At 46.2% G+C, this 18,088-nt stretch overlaps 1 protein-coding gene across 5 annotated transcripts in view; it reads right to left on the bottom strand.

The window, feature by feature from the left end:
• Positions 1-18,088, bottom strand: part of PLCB4 (phospholipase C beta 4) — a 1,177,624-nt gene that overhangs the window by 7,246 nt on the left and 1,152,290 nt on the right. For 3 of the 5 annotated variants that reach the window (XM_086927702.1, XM_086927699.1, XM_086927700.1), the window contains one exon: positions 8,652-8,688. The exons of the other annotated variants lie outside the window; for them this stretch is intronic. In XM_086927702.1, coding sequence (XP_086783828.1) covers positions 8,652-8,688 — 37 coding nt within the window. The remainder of the gene's footprint in view (positions 1-8,651; positions 8,689-18,088) is intronic. 5 annotated transcript variants of the gene reach the window in all.

The following is an 18,088-nucleotide window of genomic DNA, read 5'->3' as shown; positions in this document are numbered from 1 at the left end:
TACCATCACTATAACACGGAGAAACTCCTGAGGCGGAAAGCCGGGAGCAACGATCTTTTTAAAACTTGTCCTTTTTACAGTGTATTTTGTGTCTTTTAATACCTGTTGTGCACTTTAAACCCTTTTCATTTCCGAGATAGCGCTCAGCAGCAGACAGCTGTTGTTGTTGCCCTAGTCCCGCGTCTTGCCGCCACTTCCTGGTTGAGGGACCCGCCAGACACGCCCACCGCGGCTGGCCACGCACCCCCCCTCCCAGGCTCATATAAAAGCGCGCTGGTCACGAGCGTCGCCATCTATAACAAGGAGAAACTCCTGAGGCGGAAAGCCGGGAGCAACGATCTTTTTAAAACTTGTCCTTTTTACAGTGTATTTTGTGTCTTTTAATACCTGTTGTGCACTTTAAACCCTTGGCATTTCCGAGATAGCGCTCAGCAGCAGACAGCTGTTGTTGTTGCCCTAGTCCCGCGTCTTGCCGCCACTTCCTGGTTGAGGGACCCGCCAGACACACCCACCGCGGCTGGCCACGCACCCCCCTTCCACGCAGCCAACTCTCTATATATTATGTGTCTCGGCAGGAAGCGCAGCGGACGAGCGCAGCGGGCGCGACGAATGCGCGCCGAAGGCGCGCATAAGGCAAGCTCGTCTGCGCTCGTCCGCGCCTCGGCAGCGCCCGGAGCGCCACCCGAGGCTCCGATCCCCCTGTCCACCTCTAGCCCTCCGCACTTGGCGCGTGAGGCTCTACTCCACCTTAGAGAATTCGCCCATGAAGGTCATCTGTCCTTCCAGGACACCGCCTATCCTCTGCACGATTTTGCTCGCAAAGGTTTATTGTTAGGTGGCCTGCTGAACGTCAGGTCCCTGCCCAAACACGCTCACGAAATCGCCCAGCTCATAGATAATCACCATCTTGACGCTCTTTTCCTGACGGAGACTTGGACCCACTCAGATTGCAATATAGAACTGGATTGGGCTTGTCCACAAGATTTTAAAATTCTGCATCTCCCAAGACCTAAGGGTCGGGGTGGTGGAGTCGGTATAATCTATAGAGCTTCCTGGTCAATAAAAACCCTTGCTATGGACCCAGTGGCTGGGACCGAAATACTTGGCCTTTCAATCGACTGCCACGTCGGAACAACTTTAACGGCTGTGATTTGTTACCGCCCGCCGGGAGCTTTCAATTCCACTCAGCAGCAGTCGCTCCTCACCACTCTTACCAATATGGCTACTTCTCACAACAATTTGATCGTCTTGGGCGATTTTAACCTTTGGCCTAACGGCAGCCTAGACTCCGCCCTTAACAATCTTCTACTTTCCTGTGAAGGAATGGGACTTTCCCAGCTGGTCAATAAACCCACACACTCAGCAGGGCACCAGCTCGATCTAATTTTCTCCTCTCCCCAGCTAGTATTTCTGAGTGATATTTTGCCGATGTGCTGGACCGACCATGCGCTTATTAAATTTCATATAGCCGGCAGCAGGTCTTGCAGACCGGCACTCCGCCCCGGCCTTGACTCCTCGTACAGAGACTGGAAGGCTCTGGATAAACTAAGACTGACTGGCCCAGTATTTGAGGTGGAAGACAGTTTTTCCATCACTCAATCAGTAGAGGTTAATTATCTGTCCCTCTGCACTAGGATTTCCAATATCTCGGAACGCCTCGTCCCTCTGAAAAAGGGCAAACCAAAGAGACGAGTACCTGCCCCATGGTTCGACGACTCATTAAGAGCACTCAAACTAGCCTGCAGACAAGCAGAGAGAAGATGGAGGCAAGGCTACTCTGACACCAACAAAACTCTTTGGAAAGAAAACCTCCGGGAGTACAAAACTGCCATTGCCCAAAATAAGGCCAAATATTATTGTTCCATAATTACCAATGCCACCAATAGTTCTAAAAGTATTTTTCAGATACTTAAAAACTTAACCCATCCAGACTGTGTCATCTCTACACAGCCTCCCACCCAAGCCCTCTGTGATAGTCTTGCAGCGTTTTTCATCAACAAAATAAACACCATAATTCAAAACCTGAAAACACCTCCCTCCTTGGGAGCCCCCAACATGCAGGGACCAAACACCAGCTCTCAAAACTTGACGTCTCTAGGCTCTGGCCTTATGGCCAGATTACGGGAATTTCCCCCAATCCCGGCCTCCGAGTTTGAAAGACTGGCGCTTGGTATCACCTCGGGTTCTCCACTCGACCCCCTGCCTCCTAAAATTTGGAAAAATTTTGGAACTGAACTTTTTGGCACCATGCGCCTAATATGTAACCAGTCCTTGCATAGTGGTTATGTCCCAACCCCGTGGAAACAGGCGCTTGTCACTCCACTCCTGAAAAAACCCTCCCTGAGCCCAGATTGTCTATCAAACTACCGACCCATCTCCCTACTGCCATTTCCAGCGAAAGTCGCCGAACGATGGGTCAGTTCTTGCCTTTCCTGCCACCTAGAACAGAACAACCTTCTAGACGATCATCAGTTCGGGTTCCGTCCTGCCCACGGTACCGAAACAGCGGTCTTAACAGCCATGGAGGATCTTCGCATGCGTGCAGACAGGGGCCAGCCAGTGGCTTTGATACTGCTGGACCTGTCTGCCGCATTCGACACGGTCAACCATTGTACGCTGATGCAGAGACTCGGTGAAGTGGGAGTGGAGGGCACCGCTTCTCTGGTTTCACTCTTACCTGCGGGACAGAAGACAGGCTGTCTCCCTCACCCCATTCCAATCCACCTTTGCACCAGTGCCCCAGGGAGTTCCCCAGGGCTCCTCCATCAGCCCCATTCTTTTTAACGTGTATCTCATCCCGCTAATCAAGATAATCAAGTCCTTTGGGATAAAAACAATAAATTACGCTGATGACACGCAGCTCATTCTCTCTTGGGAAGGAGATGATTCCATTCCTTTTTCCACCTCCACGACTGCTTAAGAGAGACGGCTGGGTGGCTACACAGAAACTCCCTCCAATTTAATTCCTCTAAAACAGAGGTCCTGTTTTGTTCTGGCACCAACATACCCCGCCAGTTTCCGAGTGAATTCTGGCCTCCAGAGACTAGAGACAAACCTCTGCCAGTCGCCTCGGTTCGCAACCTGGGAGCCATGCTCGATAACAAGCTGAGTATGGAAACCCAGGTAACTAAAACAGTGGGGATCTGCACAGCCCTGCTACGCTCCCTGCGTAAAATCATGCCACTTCTCCCTGCACAAGCCCGGGCGTCGATAGTCAGGTGTACGATACTTAGTCGCCTCGACTATTGTAACGCCCTGCTCCTTAAGTCTCCAGTCACACTGATGGATCGACTACAACAAATTCAATCTGCCGCCGCCAAGCTGGCTCTTGGCAGGACGAGGAGGTCTTCGGCCACAGCAGCTCTGGCCGAGCTACATTGGCTACCCTTAAAACAACGTGTGGCATTCAAGTCCCTCTGCATTGTCTTTAAGGCCATGCATGGACTCGGACCCAAACCTCTGCAAGCCCTGTTTCTGTGGTACACTCCCACCAGAGACTTACGCTCATCTTCGGCCTGTCTGGTAAAGGTACCCAGATTTAATAAAGCCAGAACCGGGGGCAGATCCTTCAGGGTTGCAGCGGCCAAGTTATGGAATAGCTTGCCCATTGATATACGCCAGATCTCACATCTTCTTCCATTTAGAAAACGCATCAAGACCTGGCTTTTCCCCTAATAAATGCCCGTCCGACAGTTATCCCGGTTATCCGTCAGCAGAGTACTCTCCAGCGCCAGGAAGCCTGCAAGGTATCAGTCGCGCTTTACAAATACTCAAAATAAATAATAATAAATAATTTTAAATAACACCTTTATGTATTTTGGGCACATACGTTCCCTTCTACAAAACAATTGTATCATGTAAACCATCGGAAAGTGTAGGACTTACTAGTTTGGGTCCAGGACGTAAGTGATTTATACTCTGAACAGTGTTTATTAATGGTTTCAAATGATTTTAAGCGAATGAGTACCATACAGTGTTTCTGCATGATGAATAGTATGTGAAGGGTGATCTGGGTTGTGTCAAGCTTGGATACCTAACATAATGTGCACATAATTACACTAATAGTTTGATTCATGGAGCAGTGTCTAACTAGATTTGCCTATTGTTATTATTGTATTCTTAGTGCCATATAGACGTACACCTCTGTTGAAAGCTGGCTATGGTGGCTTTACCTTCATTTTCTTATATGCTGCAGCACACATGTTAATAATGTCGCAACACTTTCACCATGTCTGAACACTGTCTGTGACAGACATGTGGGCTAATGACAAGGTTTACCTAGGCTGCCTTTTTGATATTCCCCATGACAGAATGTTCACAAGCCCTGTTCACTCTAGAGGTCTACCTGTCAGTCCTGTAATAACATCCTGTATTTCTTTTTATCTATCATGCTCTTTAGGGATTAATTGTGTCCTTTGTTTTCCATTACATAGTTATATGTACTAGATTGCTTTCCTCATTTGTCTGTAGATTATTCAATTAGTTTCTCAGATGGAGCATTGCCCCTGCAGACCTTGGCAAAGTGAATGTCATAGCCACATCCCATGGTAAAACCAGTAGTTTCTCTTCATTCTCCTTTAATTGATCTGATTTCTTTTTATGACTATCTGGTTTTTATAAAGCCAAGCTTAATATTTGCTCCCACTTCTTTTTGACCTTCCATTGTGATCATATATGTATCCACCACAGTATGCATCATTTGCCAGGACCATGATTTGTGGTAGTGTCCATGGTCCCTGAAGTATCTTCGTATTGAACAAAACATCATTTGACTATTCTTGAACTTATGGCTGTTGTCAAAAGTGCAGAAAACGCAACACATGAATACTTGCATCAATTTTTGTGATAGAAGCATCTACTGACTCTCAGAGAATTTGATATGCTAAGTTAAAGGTGTAGTGCTTCAGGTCCATATAGTGGTGTGAATCAATTATTTTGCTAAGGCCGAAAATGTGATCTACTGAGAAAAATATTTTGTTATACCATGAAATAGGATTTTTTTAAATATTTTGATATTGTCTCATAGAAGTATGATTGTGCACTAATAAGTTGACACATTTATCAACTGCACATGCTTTTTAGTGGAACTTGCAGGTGGCCCATGCATAGTTCTCAAATTTACTGTGCCATTTCACCCCCGTTGTCTTAGTGGTTGGAAGTCAGATATTTTAAATCACAGAAATGCATGAAACATGACATAGTCTTTTCTGCCCGCGATCAACATTTCAGAGTTCTACACATGCCCTCTATCTCATTGGTTATTTTTCCCCAGTTTCCAGTGACACCCTAAGGCTCTGGACCTGCTGGTTTTAGTTGCTCCATGGTCTCATTATCGTTATTCAGTTCACAATTTCAAGCCCATGAGTTCTGGCTGAAATGTACTGTTGAAACTTTTTTTGTGGGAAGCTCTGTGATTAATACACATGTGTAGTAAATCTGATATAGCAGGCTGATGCCCGGTGGAGCTGTCCTATGTTGCTATAGAGGAGTTTGGCTCTGGTTCACCCTTCGACCGTCACCTACCGAGCCAGACATTAGACATCGTTTTCCTTGTCCCCCATTGTGTTTCCTACCTGCATTCCTTACCCCTGTTTTACCTTTCCCCATTTACCTTTCACTCCCCATAAGACATGTGTTCGCGCTAATAATTCATATTATTGTGTAATCTCATGTTTTTCCCCTATGTCTATACTTGGCTTTGTAATTTATGTAACCTATAACTCGCGGATCCTCATGTAAAGTGCTCTGATACCTCGGGGTCTAGCCAGCGCTATATAAAAGTTTGCAAATAAATAAATAAAATAAATAAATAAACATATGCAGATTTTCAAAGGGTGTAGATGTGCTATGGCCTGAAGCTGGTACCAACATTATAATTAGGGTAAACTTGATTTCCTTTCCCTGTATTACAGGAGCTTTACTCAAGTCTGAGTTAATTGCTGGCTACATCCTTCTGTCTCCTCATCGGTCTTGGAATGCCTGCATTGTCTTTAATCCACTCTTCCACCATGTGTCCAAGATCCACTATTTATCCCAACAGAGAACCTGATTACCAAGACGACTGTCACTCTCTCTGAAGAGAGCATGACAGAAGGGACATGGTCATCGGAAAATGGTCAGATAAAAGGAAGGAGTGAAACAGTAACATTACATCAGTGTTGATAAGAGGAAGAATAGGTGAACAATAGTGGAGGAGTATGGCGGTCAGAAGAGGAAGCAGTAGAATTGATCAGTGTAACATAGAATTACATTTAGTTTTTCAGAGCAAAACAAGTTGCAAGAGCCTTACCTCACTGAGGGTTGGGGGTTAAGGTGAAAATATTGAGGAACAGAATATAGAAAGTAAAAATATCATTTTTTATGTATACAATAGCGTATTTAAAAATATAGTATATATTATTATTTTAACATAGTTGTATTAAATATCGTTTTTTTACATTTACTACTGATTTATAATTTAGCAGTGCCTTGCTGGGCCTGTTGGGGAATATTGAGGGATGTTATTTAAATATTCAATTGGTAATTTTGTAAATTAATTATTTTAGTTATTTAAGTTCATTTTGTGATTTCTAATATGCAATTTTTTTTTCTACAGTTGAATTGCTAATTATAGTGTAGGCAGTCACTTAAATAATAATTCTTATTATTATAACATTGTTTAAGTATTTAAGTGGCAATTAACCAAGTAAATTGTTTAACTGAGTAATTGTTCTTTTAATTATAAGTGTATTCTGCGATTTTTAATGAATATTCCAGTTTTCACTAGTTTAATTACTAAGGGGCCGATTAGGATGGCGGACGGATGCATGACCGCTGGGCTGGAGGTGGTAGAAAATGCACCTCGTTGTCCGCCAGCAGCGGGCCTTCCGTCCCACATATTAGGAAAGGGAACTGGGCACATTTACCGTCCGCCGCGTAAAAACGTGAACCGCCGCGGGAACACACCAGACACGACGGCGGACGGAGCCAATCCAGGCCTCCCACCGTGCGGAATGACGTCCTGACTGTCCACAATATTACGATGTCGCAAACAAACCAGAACACCACCGCGGAAACACCTCCATCTCATAGACGGTGGAAGCACCACAACGGAGAGGGAAAGCATTGACACGAGACCCACCGCACGGACCCGACCGCCATGGACCCAGCCCTAGTGGGTGTGGACCCTTGCCTGTCAGGTTTTCCACCATGGGGGTGTGTTTTTGATGTGGCTTATTGGGGGAGGGGTGTGTTCATGGTAGGTTTGGGTCCTGATTTGCTGGATTGCATGGTACCTTGCGGGCGCCATTTTTTTTACGGTCTGACCGCCACGGTGGATTCGCTTTGGCCCTTCTGCTAATACTTACATCTGTCAATGTTATTTTCCACTACGGTCGTAGAGGGTGATTCTTTACTTTGCCCTGGCGGTGTTATCCTAATCGAGCGGTCAGTCACTCCGCTGCACTGTTGGCGGTTGGGTCTGTTACCGCGGCCACTCCGTCCGCGGTGGTCGGTTTTTCTATGGTTCCATCCGCAGTTGGCGGTCTTTGGAGACATCCGTCCGCCGCGGTCGGGTTTTGCTGGAGGGGAATCCTAATAGCACCACTGGTTTCCCCACAGTGCGGTCGGACGGTCATTTCCTGCGAGACTGGCGGTCTGGACGCTTTACGTCCGCCATCCTAATCGGCCCCTAAATTATAATTTAGTATCAGATTGTCAGGTTTATAAGGGGGTTAGGTCAAGATGTTATTTCAATTATAAATGATTATTTTTTTACAAATTATTTTTTATGATAATTAAATATTGAATAGGTAATTAATTATGTGAAGTATTTAATTGTTTACTTATTATGTAAATAATTATTTGCTGCAGTTTAATTCATTGTCTGATAGGTGTATTTATTAAACTAGCTAAAAGCAAAAAAAATATTTTTGGTCTAAAAAATTACCCATTGTTATATTAGTTTGTGGCAAAGAAGAGAACTACTATGTGTGGGGATGTACTCATTGTGAAAGAGCAGAATGCTGCCCCTCACAGTGCAATTAGCTAATGTCTGACAAGCTGTCCCATGGTGTATACTGTATTAGTAGGGAGATATTTGTGGATAACACAACAACAGACCAATGAGCTGAAGAGGACTCGCTAAAAGCCCCAGTGTGTAAGGTTTATTTATATCAGTATGGTAAAATCAAACGACTGACCTGAAAAAGGGTAGTTCTACTTGTTAAACAAAAGTATCATATGACAACAAAAACACAATTGGACACCATTATAAAACAGTGAAATTGAAAACAAGTTCCAAGATTCATCAGGAATTAACTGGAATTCTACTCAAATGCAGCAGAGGGGTCTATGAAACAACTGTGATTAGAATGATGGACTCCTCAGTAGGGTTTGTGTCCATTAAACTTCTGTTTTTCAATCCACGACTGGCTCCCTAATACCGAGATATAATTTGACCCCGCTATTTCGGCCAAGTCCAGACTCTGGTCCCAACAGCTGAAAATTATATAGTGCATTCTTATTCTTAGTGCATGAATGTTAATATTTTGGCATTGTTAAACATTATAATTTTCAGAATCATTTACAAATATTCAAGCAGTGAAAACACTATTGCTATGGTAAGATGCATACTAAATGAGCAGTTGGGCTATTAATAGTGCGAGTCCTACCTTGTGAATGAGACACTGCATGACTGGATTTCAAAAGCTGTTTGTACAAAATTAACAATGTCAAAATTATGCAACACAATATGAAGCAAATAATATAAATGAAATAAACTGAACTGAGTAAAATGAATGGGTAAATTAATAAGCAGCAAATAAAGAAATGAACTTGTGAACATTTAATCAGAATAAATGAGTTCTGAATGTGACTAATAATACAAATAATGTCACTGTGCATAGATTATAGCAGCTAGTACATTTCATTATACCAAAACACACAATATTACTTATTTGAAATGTAGTGCCTGGCATTATTATTTATAACCATCATTTAAATCATTCCATTAGTAGGCATGAAAGACACATTTATATAAACAAACATGACGTCGTAAACTGGGCTATGAATAACTTTGTGTTGTCATATGTAATGTAATTTCTGGTGGGCGATACTTTGTAATTAACTGTTGCATGAATGGTAACATAATGGATGAACACACAGATATGATCTCTGAAGACATACATCATGTCCTAATGTATATCACTCCGCAGATATCAGTTGTGCTTCTGTATGCAGAGATGTTAATTCATCATGACACAATACATATCAAATGCACCATCATTTCTACTGTAATTAACAATACATTCTTGCGGGAGGATTACAATTTCATAGGTGACTTAATATTGCTATTGTACTAATTTCAAAATATTTTAATGCACACCCTCTCCCCATGAATGGTAAGCCATTAGGATTCCCAAGACCTACCTTTCACTCCCAAGGGATGTGCAAACTGTGGGAAGTGTACCACTAGGGCATATCCAAGTGCCCAACCCCAGTGGAGTCACTGTATTCCCCACGCACTCTCACATGCTATAACACATTACAGTAGCATGCACAACAGTGTGCAAGGAAATCTCACGAATTCCTGGATCCACCACTCTAAATTTCTGCCAGGGAGGACTGCAGGTCACCTGGCGTTAATGGACATGGCAGAAGTAACATGGCAGAAGTAAACATTACAATTAAGAAAAAAATGCATATTCATTGTTTCTGCCTGCGTTTTATCTCTATATATAGAAATCACTTAGAGTCTGATAACGTGTCTAGCAGTCTTAGGACTGCCAGACTTGTGGCGGCGCTGAAGTGGCGGTCCAGCCACCGCCACAACAGCGGTCCGACTGCCCCATCATGAGTAGGGCGGTTGGGCCACCCTGGGACCGTTGACACCACCAGGGAACTACCGTTCCCTGGAGTTGGCATAGCAGGTAGAGGCCGCAATATGCTTGGTGGGACCACCTTGCTCCCGCCAAGCATATTACGAGTTCCTTCTCTGGCGGCGGTGACATGGAGCGTAGAAGAAACAAAGGGGGCCCTAGATGGCCCCCATGTCTCCTCCGCTTGTGCATGCACACATGGGGGGCATAACATGTGCCCCCCCTGTGCGCATGGAGAAGAGTTTCTGCACAGCATGGGTTTTTCAGTCTGTGCTGTGCAGGAGACTTGTCAGGTGTTCCCATTACGGTGCCCTTTTCAAAGGCACTGCGGCTTTTGAAAGAGGCACTGCCCTCAGAACGCCACGCCGCCCGCCCGCCTGACAGACTACAAATAACTTGTACTCTGGCGGGCAGGCGGCGGTGAGTCTACGGGTGCGGGGCATGTCGGTGGAGTACCGCCTGCCTTTGCACCGGCAAAACTCGTAATCTGGCCCTCAATGTTTCAAAATATCAAATTGCTTCATATGCATTCTTCAAAAATTTTATTCTGCTTGCTATTTTTTTAAACTCTTTTCATTGAATAAAACATATACCATACAGAAAGGAAACAAATAATAAAAATCAGGTGATCTCATACAGTCTGCTACACAGGGGTCGTGGTGGCTGGGGTCAGAATCTCAAACAATAATATACAATATCAGGGTCAAGGGGATTCCTGCGCTTCCGATCCAAGCATTGGCAAAGGTGGTTCATAAATCTCTCCTCGGTGAGTATTCCACGCTCCCCACACTTTCCCCCACTTCTTCGGGCATCCTCTAGTTACGAACACTGACTTCTCCCTGAACATGCACCAGTCAAGGTCCTCTGCCCACTTAGTGACTCGGAGCGGCTGACTAGCACCCCAGAGCTGAGTAATAGTCCGCTTAGCCACCATGTAGGCCAGGGTGACCCACTGCTTCTGATACTCAGTCAGATCCGTAGGCTCCCACACATTCAACAGACATCTTCGGGCTTCCGGCACTAACTCCACCCCCAGGACATCTCTTAATACATCGTGAATCTTTGTCCAGAAAGTCTGTATAGCCACACAATGCCACAGTATATGAATTACGGTGCCGGATTCTCCACACTCTCTCCGACACTCACCACTCCCTCCGTGGCCCATTCGTATCAGTCGAGGCCCGGTGATATATGACCTGTGCAGTATCTTCAGTTGCACAAGTCGGAGCCTCATCTGAATCGCCACAACCCTAGGGGAGGAAACTGCCGCCACCCGGCCTTCATCATCCAATTCCAACCCATCCATATTCCACTGGGTTCTAATTCGCCCCAGTGGGTTCTCCATGTTATTGATCAGCTTCCTATATATCGGAGAGATAAGTCTTTTCTGGGATATGTCCGTCGAGCACCCGATCCTCAAGGGGCGACGACTGGATCCGGAAGTGAACCCGGCGTGTGCCACCAACTTATACCCCCCTTTGTGGAGGGCCATACACTTGTTACCTACCAAATGCGTCTCCTGCAGCAATACCACATCCGGGGAATGTCTCCTGATAAGTTGGCTGACCATCCCTCTCTTGATCTTATCGCCCAAGCCATTCACGTTCCAGCTCAGCACTCTCATCCCCGATCTTCGACTACCCAGCGCCATTCGACCCAGCTAATAAATATCTCACAACATCAGTATCACCTGACCCAAAAAGAAAAAAGGAAAAGATAGATGAAAGAAAGAAATCACAACCACACAGAAACAATCCCAACCCACCGCCCCCCACCCTGCTCTCGGCATCTGCCAAACCCCAATTCACAGTGTGCCTGTCGCCCCATGATCTAACTAACCAATGATCTAAATGTAGATTGGAGGAGGGTGTCAGAACTCCGTATCCCGCCCTCACCCACCGTAGTCATATCTCACGCCTACAGCAGCACACAATTGCAAAGGTTAGTCCCTTAGAAAAGTCTCGCAAATAGCTTAGCGCCCACCCGCCCGTTTTGACCATGCGATTCAATACTCATCACTCTTGTTCCTGCACTCCATGGCCATCCTCTCCGCCTCCCCCCCGGAGCTCCCCCCGAGGGAAGAGACTCTCCAGCCAGTCAGATGCAGCCGCTGGGTCTTCGAAGAACCAAACTTTCTCCTCGGCCTCAACCCGCAGCTTGGCAGGAAACAGCATGGTATATTTCAAACCTTTGTCTCTGAGCCGCCTCTTGACTCCGAGAAAGCTCTGTCGCTGCCGCTGGACCGCCTGAGTAAAGTCTGGGAAAAAGTTAAGAGTGGAATTCTCATATCGCAAGGGGCCTCCAGTTCTGGATGCCTGCAGGATAACATCTCTGTCTCTGAAATTAAGCACTCTTGCGATCATCGGACGCGGCGGAGCCCACGGCTTTGGTCTTCCTCCCAGGATTCTATGCGCACGTTCTATAGTGAAGAAATTTCCCAACCCTTTCGGTTTCAGATGGTTAAGGACAATATCCTCCACAAAGAGGTCAGGGGCCAGACCTTCAGCCTTCTCCGGAACTCCAATTATGCGTATATTGTTCCTTTGGAGTCGTCCTTCGTATTCATCCAGCTTGACACGAGTCAGGTCGTCCGACGCCTTAAGGTCCCGAACATCCTGCTGCAGCTGCGAGACATCGTCCGTCAAGCTTGCAGTTTTGATGTCCAATGATTTAACCTTCTCACTGGTTTTAGTGAGATCGGCGCGAATCAGATTGACTTCAATGGTCACAGCGTCTAATTTGTGGTCTAGTGACTCCATCTGCTGCCCCAGGGAGGACCTGAGGCCATCGATAGCAGCCATTACATCTTGCAGGGTAGGATCAGAAGCAGGAGCCGTGGACTCCTTGACTCCCTCCAGCGTCCGTCCCGATCCAGCGGCTGAAATCTTGGGCTGCGTATAACGATCCAGCTTATTAGATTGTATGGCGCGGGACCCTTTATTCGACCTAGGGAACTGTCTCTCGCCCTCAGATCATGCCGCAATTCTGGGCCTGTAGTCAGGGGGTGTGAACTCACAGCCGCTGCAGCTACAGCAATAGTATAGTGAAACGTAGGGCTGGGCACAACACCAGCTCGAGGCTGACAATCCTGTAGCACGTGAGTTTGCCTCAGCCTCCCGCGGCGCTCACCAGATCAATCAGGCAGGCGTCACCGATCCACCAGGCGACCCGCCAGGCGCCGACCTGGCCACTGCCACCCACGAGTACCGTTGTCCAGCGAGAAGGTATGTGGACGGACGACTACACGGAGCTCATTGACAAACCAGCGGCATCTGGAGGCGCCCCCCAAGAGGATCCACAACCACCAGTCAGCTACACCTATTTCGAACTGTCACAGCAGGGGCACCTCCTTGGGGATAATATGTGTCAACTGACCAATAGTCTCCGGCAGCTAACTCACAGGGTGTCACTAGGAATCCCGCACCGAAGAAATAGAGACCAGACACTCGTGGGGATCTGCTTCCCAACAGTCACCTCCCAGCTGGTAGGTGGTCAACTGGCCCGCTGTGCACAGAAAGAGCAGATTTACAAGTGAGGAGCTCTGCCAGCCCTAAGCATGGGCTGAAAATCTGTTCCGCTCGCGAAATTTGCAGATTTTCTGTGATTTCGCGATCCGCAAATCTCGCGAAATCGCTGTAAAATCCGCGAATCGGCGGGGACGAATTTTCAGCCAAGCACTTACAGGGTTACAGCAGCAGGTGCAAAAGTTGAAGCTCATTTTTTGTAATCTTTTACAAAAGGGTTACAAATAAATTAACTTCAACTTGGGCAACTGCTGCTGTAAGCCTGTAAGTGCTCTCTGGTGACTCATTGCCTACTTGCAACTATTCTCTGACCCTGCTCTGACCCTTGAAGCAGGGTCAGAGAATAGTTACAAGTAGACAATGAGGCGCCTGCCACAAAATTTAAACCTCAACAGGAAGCACTGACAGATATAAAAACAAGCATTTGCAATGCAATAGGTCTCGCATTAGGAAAGTTTGAGCTATTGGTCTTGTAAATGACAATTTTTTTTATTTATGTGTTGGTTTTGAAAATAGCTAAATTAATAGCTTTGTCATTTACAATGCCAATAGTTATAACTTTCGCAAATGTGACACCTATAGCATTTGTAATGCAACATGTTTTGTATTTACGTGACTTAGATGTATGGATATTACAAATTACAATGGCTTTTAATTTGTTTAAATATTTAATACTTAAATAAAAGTGATTTTAATTTATAATGGCAATAGCTTAAACTTTTGTAAATAACTTTTGTGAAGATTATGTTCAGTGTATTTTATTGTGATGAAAATCCAAGAACAGAAGTGAAATATTAACATCTTTTTGTGAAATTTCTAATGAAGCTTGAAACATTGAGAGAACATATTTGAACCAGTTGTTGTTGAATGGTTGTGCAGATTGATGCTGGGGTGGCGGTGAGTGGTGCTGGGGTGGCGGTCAGTGGTGCTGTGGTGGTGCTGAGTGGTGCTTGTGGTGATGCTGAGTGGTGCTGTGGTGGTGCTGAGTGATACTGGGATGGTGCTGAGTGGTGCTGTGGTGGTGCTGAGTGACGCTGTGGTGATGCTGAGTGATGCTATGGTGGTGCTGAGTGGTGCTGCTGAGTGATAATGTGGTGATGCTGAGTGATGCTGTGGTGGTGCTGAGTGATGCTGTGGTGGCGCTGAGTGGTGCTGTGGTGATGCTGATTGGTGCTATGGTGGCGCTGAGTGATGCTGTGGTGGCGCTGAGTGATGCTGTGGTGGCACTGAGTTGTGCTGTGGTAGTGCTGAGTGGTGCTGTGGTGTTGCTGAGTGATGCTGTGGTGGTGCTGAGTGATACTGTGGTGGTGGTGAGTGGTGCTGTGGTGGTGCTGAGTGATAATGTGGTGGTGCTGAGTGATAATGTGGTGGTGCTGAGTGATGCTGGGGTAGCGCTGAGTGATGATGTGGTGATGCAGAGGGCAGAAATGCACAAAAAGCAGTCTAACAAAGGGCAGAAGGGCAGAAAAACAAGGGAAAAACAACTCTAATAGAGGGCAGAAGGGCACAAAAAACCAGTCTAACAGAGGACAGAAGGGCAGAAAAACAAGGGAACAACTAGTCTAACAGAGGGCAGAAGGGCACAAAAAACGAGTTTAAAGGGGGCAGAAAGGCACAAAAACGAGTCTAACAGAGGGCAGAAGGGAACAAAAAACGAGTCTAACAGAGGGCAGAAGGGCAGAAAAACAAGGGAAAAATTAGTCTAACAGAGGGCAGAAGGGCACAAAAAACGAGTCTAACAGGGGGCAGAAGAGCAGAAAAATAAGGGAGAAACGAGTCTAACAGAGGGCAGAAGGGCACAAAAACAAGGGAAAAACGAGTCTAACAGAGGGCAGAAGGGCACAAAAAACGAGTCTAACAGGGGGCAGAATGAATCCCGCCCTGCGTGTTTGTCCACGAAGATGCCACCTTTTTGTGCAATACCTCTACTCACTTGGATTACTTTCCCCTGTCTAATCAGTAAGTGCTCCCTCGTTGGCTAAATGTATAGGGGCAGATTTACAATAACTGGCGCATCCCCAGGGATGCGCCAGTTATTGTGCGCCGCAGCTCCGCCACCCATGGCAAAAACGGCACAGATGCGTCACGCATCTGTGCCGTAAAAGCAGTGCATTGCAGCTCCAGCAATGCTCTGGGGGGCCCTATCCCCCCAATGCTCCGTCAAGCCTTGCGCCTGCTTCAAGCAGGCGCAGGGTTTTGACGCAGCATTGGCCTAAAAGTGACTAGGTGAAATCTTGTAGACCTCCCCTGCGCTGGAACGCCTCCTGATGGCGCAGGGCTTTACAAAGTGACGCATCTCTCAGATGCGTCACGTTGTTAATACCCAGACCCATGGCGCATCTTTTGTGCTGCCGCTGCGTCATAAAAGTGACGCAACTGCGGCGCAAAAGAGGCGCAAACGGCTTGTAAATCTGCCCCATAGTGCTTTTACTACACTGTAGCTGCGTAAAGGGCCAGAAGATGTGTCTCCAGTGACCATGTGTGCCTGTGTTACAGGCACACATGGTCACTGGAGACACATCTTCTGGCCCTTTACGCAACTGCAGTGTAGTAAAAGCACTATACATTTACCCAATGAGGGAGCACCTACTGGATTAGCCAGTAGAAAGTACTCCAGGGCAAATCGCAAAAAATCTGCATCCTGATCTCAGACAGGGGTAAATACGTCACACGGCCCAAGGGTGCCACTGATAAAAAGGGGGGGGAAGCCCCCCTGGTCTAGCGTCGCGGGACAACACAGGTGCCGCAGGTGTGAGGCATAATCATGCGGGGACCGCCCGCTTCTGCCTGGAGCAATAGTACAAGAGCCAGCGTTTTCCCTCCCAGTTGATCGGTCACTCTGCGGCAGTTCCTCGTCGCCCCCACCGCCGTCCGGCCAGCCCGCAACGAGAACTGACTCAGAGGGGGGGGGGGCCCTCAGCACCACAGCGTGGGTGCCCCGCCGGCCGCGACTCAAAGGGCTCCAACGTCTGCGCCTCAATGGACGTATCTTCGCAGGCCACCCCTACCTAGATGCCGATGTTCGATCCAGTTAATGGGAGGCGGCCGGGTCGTCCTCACACACTCCGCCGGCGGTGATAGTCAGGAGTTTCTCCCCGGGCGCGGCATCTCACTGGCACTCAATTTGGTCTGGGGTGCGGCCGGCGACTTCCGGTCCACGCACCCGGTGTTGTCCGACTACAGGCCGGCCGCCGCGACCCACCAGAGTCCCCGGCTCCACAACAGGTAAGGGCCCCAACTTCTCGGACTCACAACTCCGGATCCTCACAACCCCTCAAGCCCAGAGTTGCACCAACTCGCGCCGCTACTCTTCCGCTGGAGAGATCAGGCTGCAGCACCACAGGAGGAGTACAGGATATTCGGGGAGAGGTGCGGGTCACTTGGAACTACTGGCCAACACGGCCATCTTGTGTGGACGCGTAGCTCCTCCTCTTTGCTTGCTATTTTAATAAATTAAGTGATCATGTGATCTGAAGTACAGTAATGCTAGCTCTGATGAAGCAACGGTGCCAAGGGCACTTATATTAGAAAGGAAACGGTGCCCATTCACAGTAGAATGGTGGTTGGTGAAAAGTGACAAGTCTCCTAGTGCCCCCAGCCCCCCCTCTTAAAAAAAACCATAATATTCTTCAATCCTATTTTACGAGATGAAAGCCTGCACGTATTTAAGAACCTTCTAAAACAGACCGTTGAATCCCCTTTCGGTAGGGCCCCAGATTATCGTCTTCAGAATATAGTGTCATAAATATGAGATAATAATAGAAAGTCTAAACCGAGTGGATTAATATTTTTTGTAAACAATGGATGTGACATAATGTTTAGCAGAGGATATTTTTGGCACTGGTGTTCTGATATTCTCCCTTCAAACCTCCCTAGCCCTGTAATCATTCCCTCTTCATCCTTCAGTCTCAACAACCTTTTGCCCATCGCTAGGTTACTCTTTAGGTTGAATACTATATAAATGTTTTTAGCAAAAAAATACTCAATAATCTTGTTGCACTTAAAAGTTAACCAGTGACATCAAAATGTGACACAAAGAAATATTTTTTGCACCAAGGTGAAATTAACTTTATAAATTGAATATTTGCTTCTAATTTTGAGTTTTTTAGTTGCTATGGGCCATATGTATCAACACATTTTCCCATAGACACAGAATGGGTAAAACCCTTTGATACATCTGGCCCTAAGTGACAAATTCAATGTTTGTGCAATATATTTTTGATGCTACAAAACACTTATATGACTTGCCAATTAGTGCGCCTTTCAGATAAAAAACAATACTGATATGATTGCATTTTGCATCTGCTTTGGGAGCAGTGTAAAGTTGCATGCCAATCAAGAAAGGTTGCACTCAGAAATTGGATATCATGCATTTAAAAAACATATGCATCCTCCAGCACAGAATGGCTAGTGTATCCCATTCTTTTATCATGGGATGCATATTTCCTCTAATGATGCATTTGAACAGATATTACAATAATATTTCTCTTTATTTAATGATGCGTTCATGATGCCGTAAGTTAGGAACAAATGGCCAATGTTCTAACAATTTTGTAAATGATACAATTTGGGTATTTGTTAGCCCATGTCCCCCATTGTGTTTATGTCCTTCTCTCGACCTCTAAGGAAAACAGTTGGTCCCTGACATATCAGAACATACTTCTATCAGTAAGTATATTGTATGGAATTCAGTATAACTTTTTCACA

Source organism: Lissotriton vulgaris, chromosome 6, assembly GCF_964263255.1.
Source record: "Lissotriton vulgaris chromosome 6, aLisVul1.2, whole genome shotgun sequence".
In the NCBI taxonomy this organism is placed as follows: domain Eukaryota; kingdom Metazoa; phylum Chordata; class Amphibia; order Caudata; family Salamandridae; genus Lissotriton; species Lissotriton vulgaris.
Note: the sequence above shows the minus strand (reverse complement) of the source record. Positions and strands in the feature narration are given on the sequence as shown.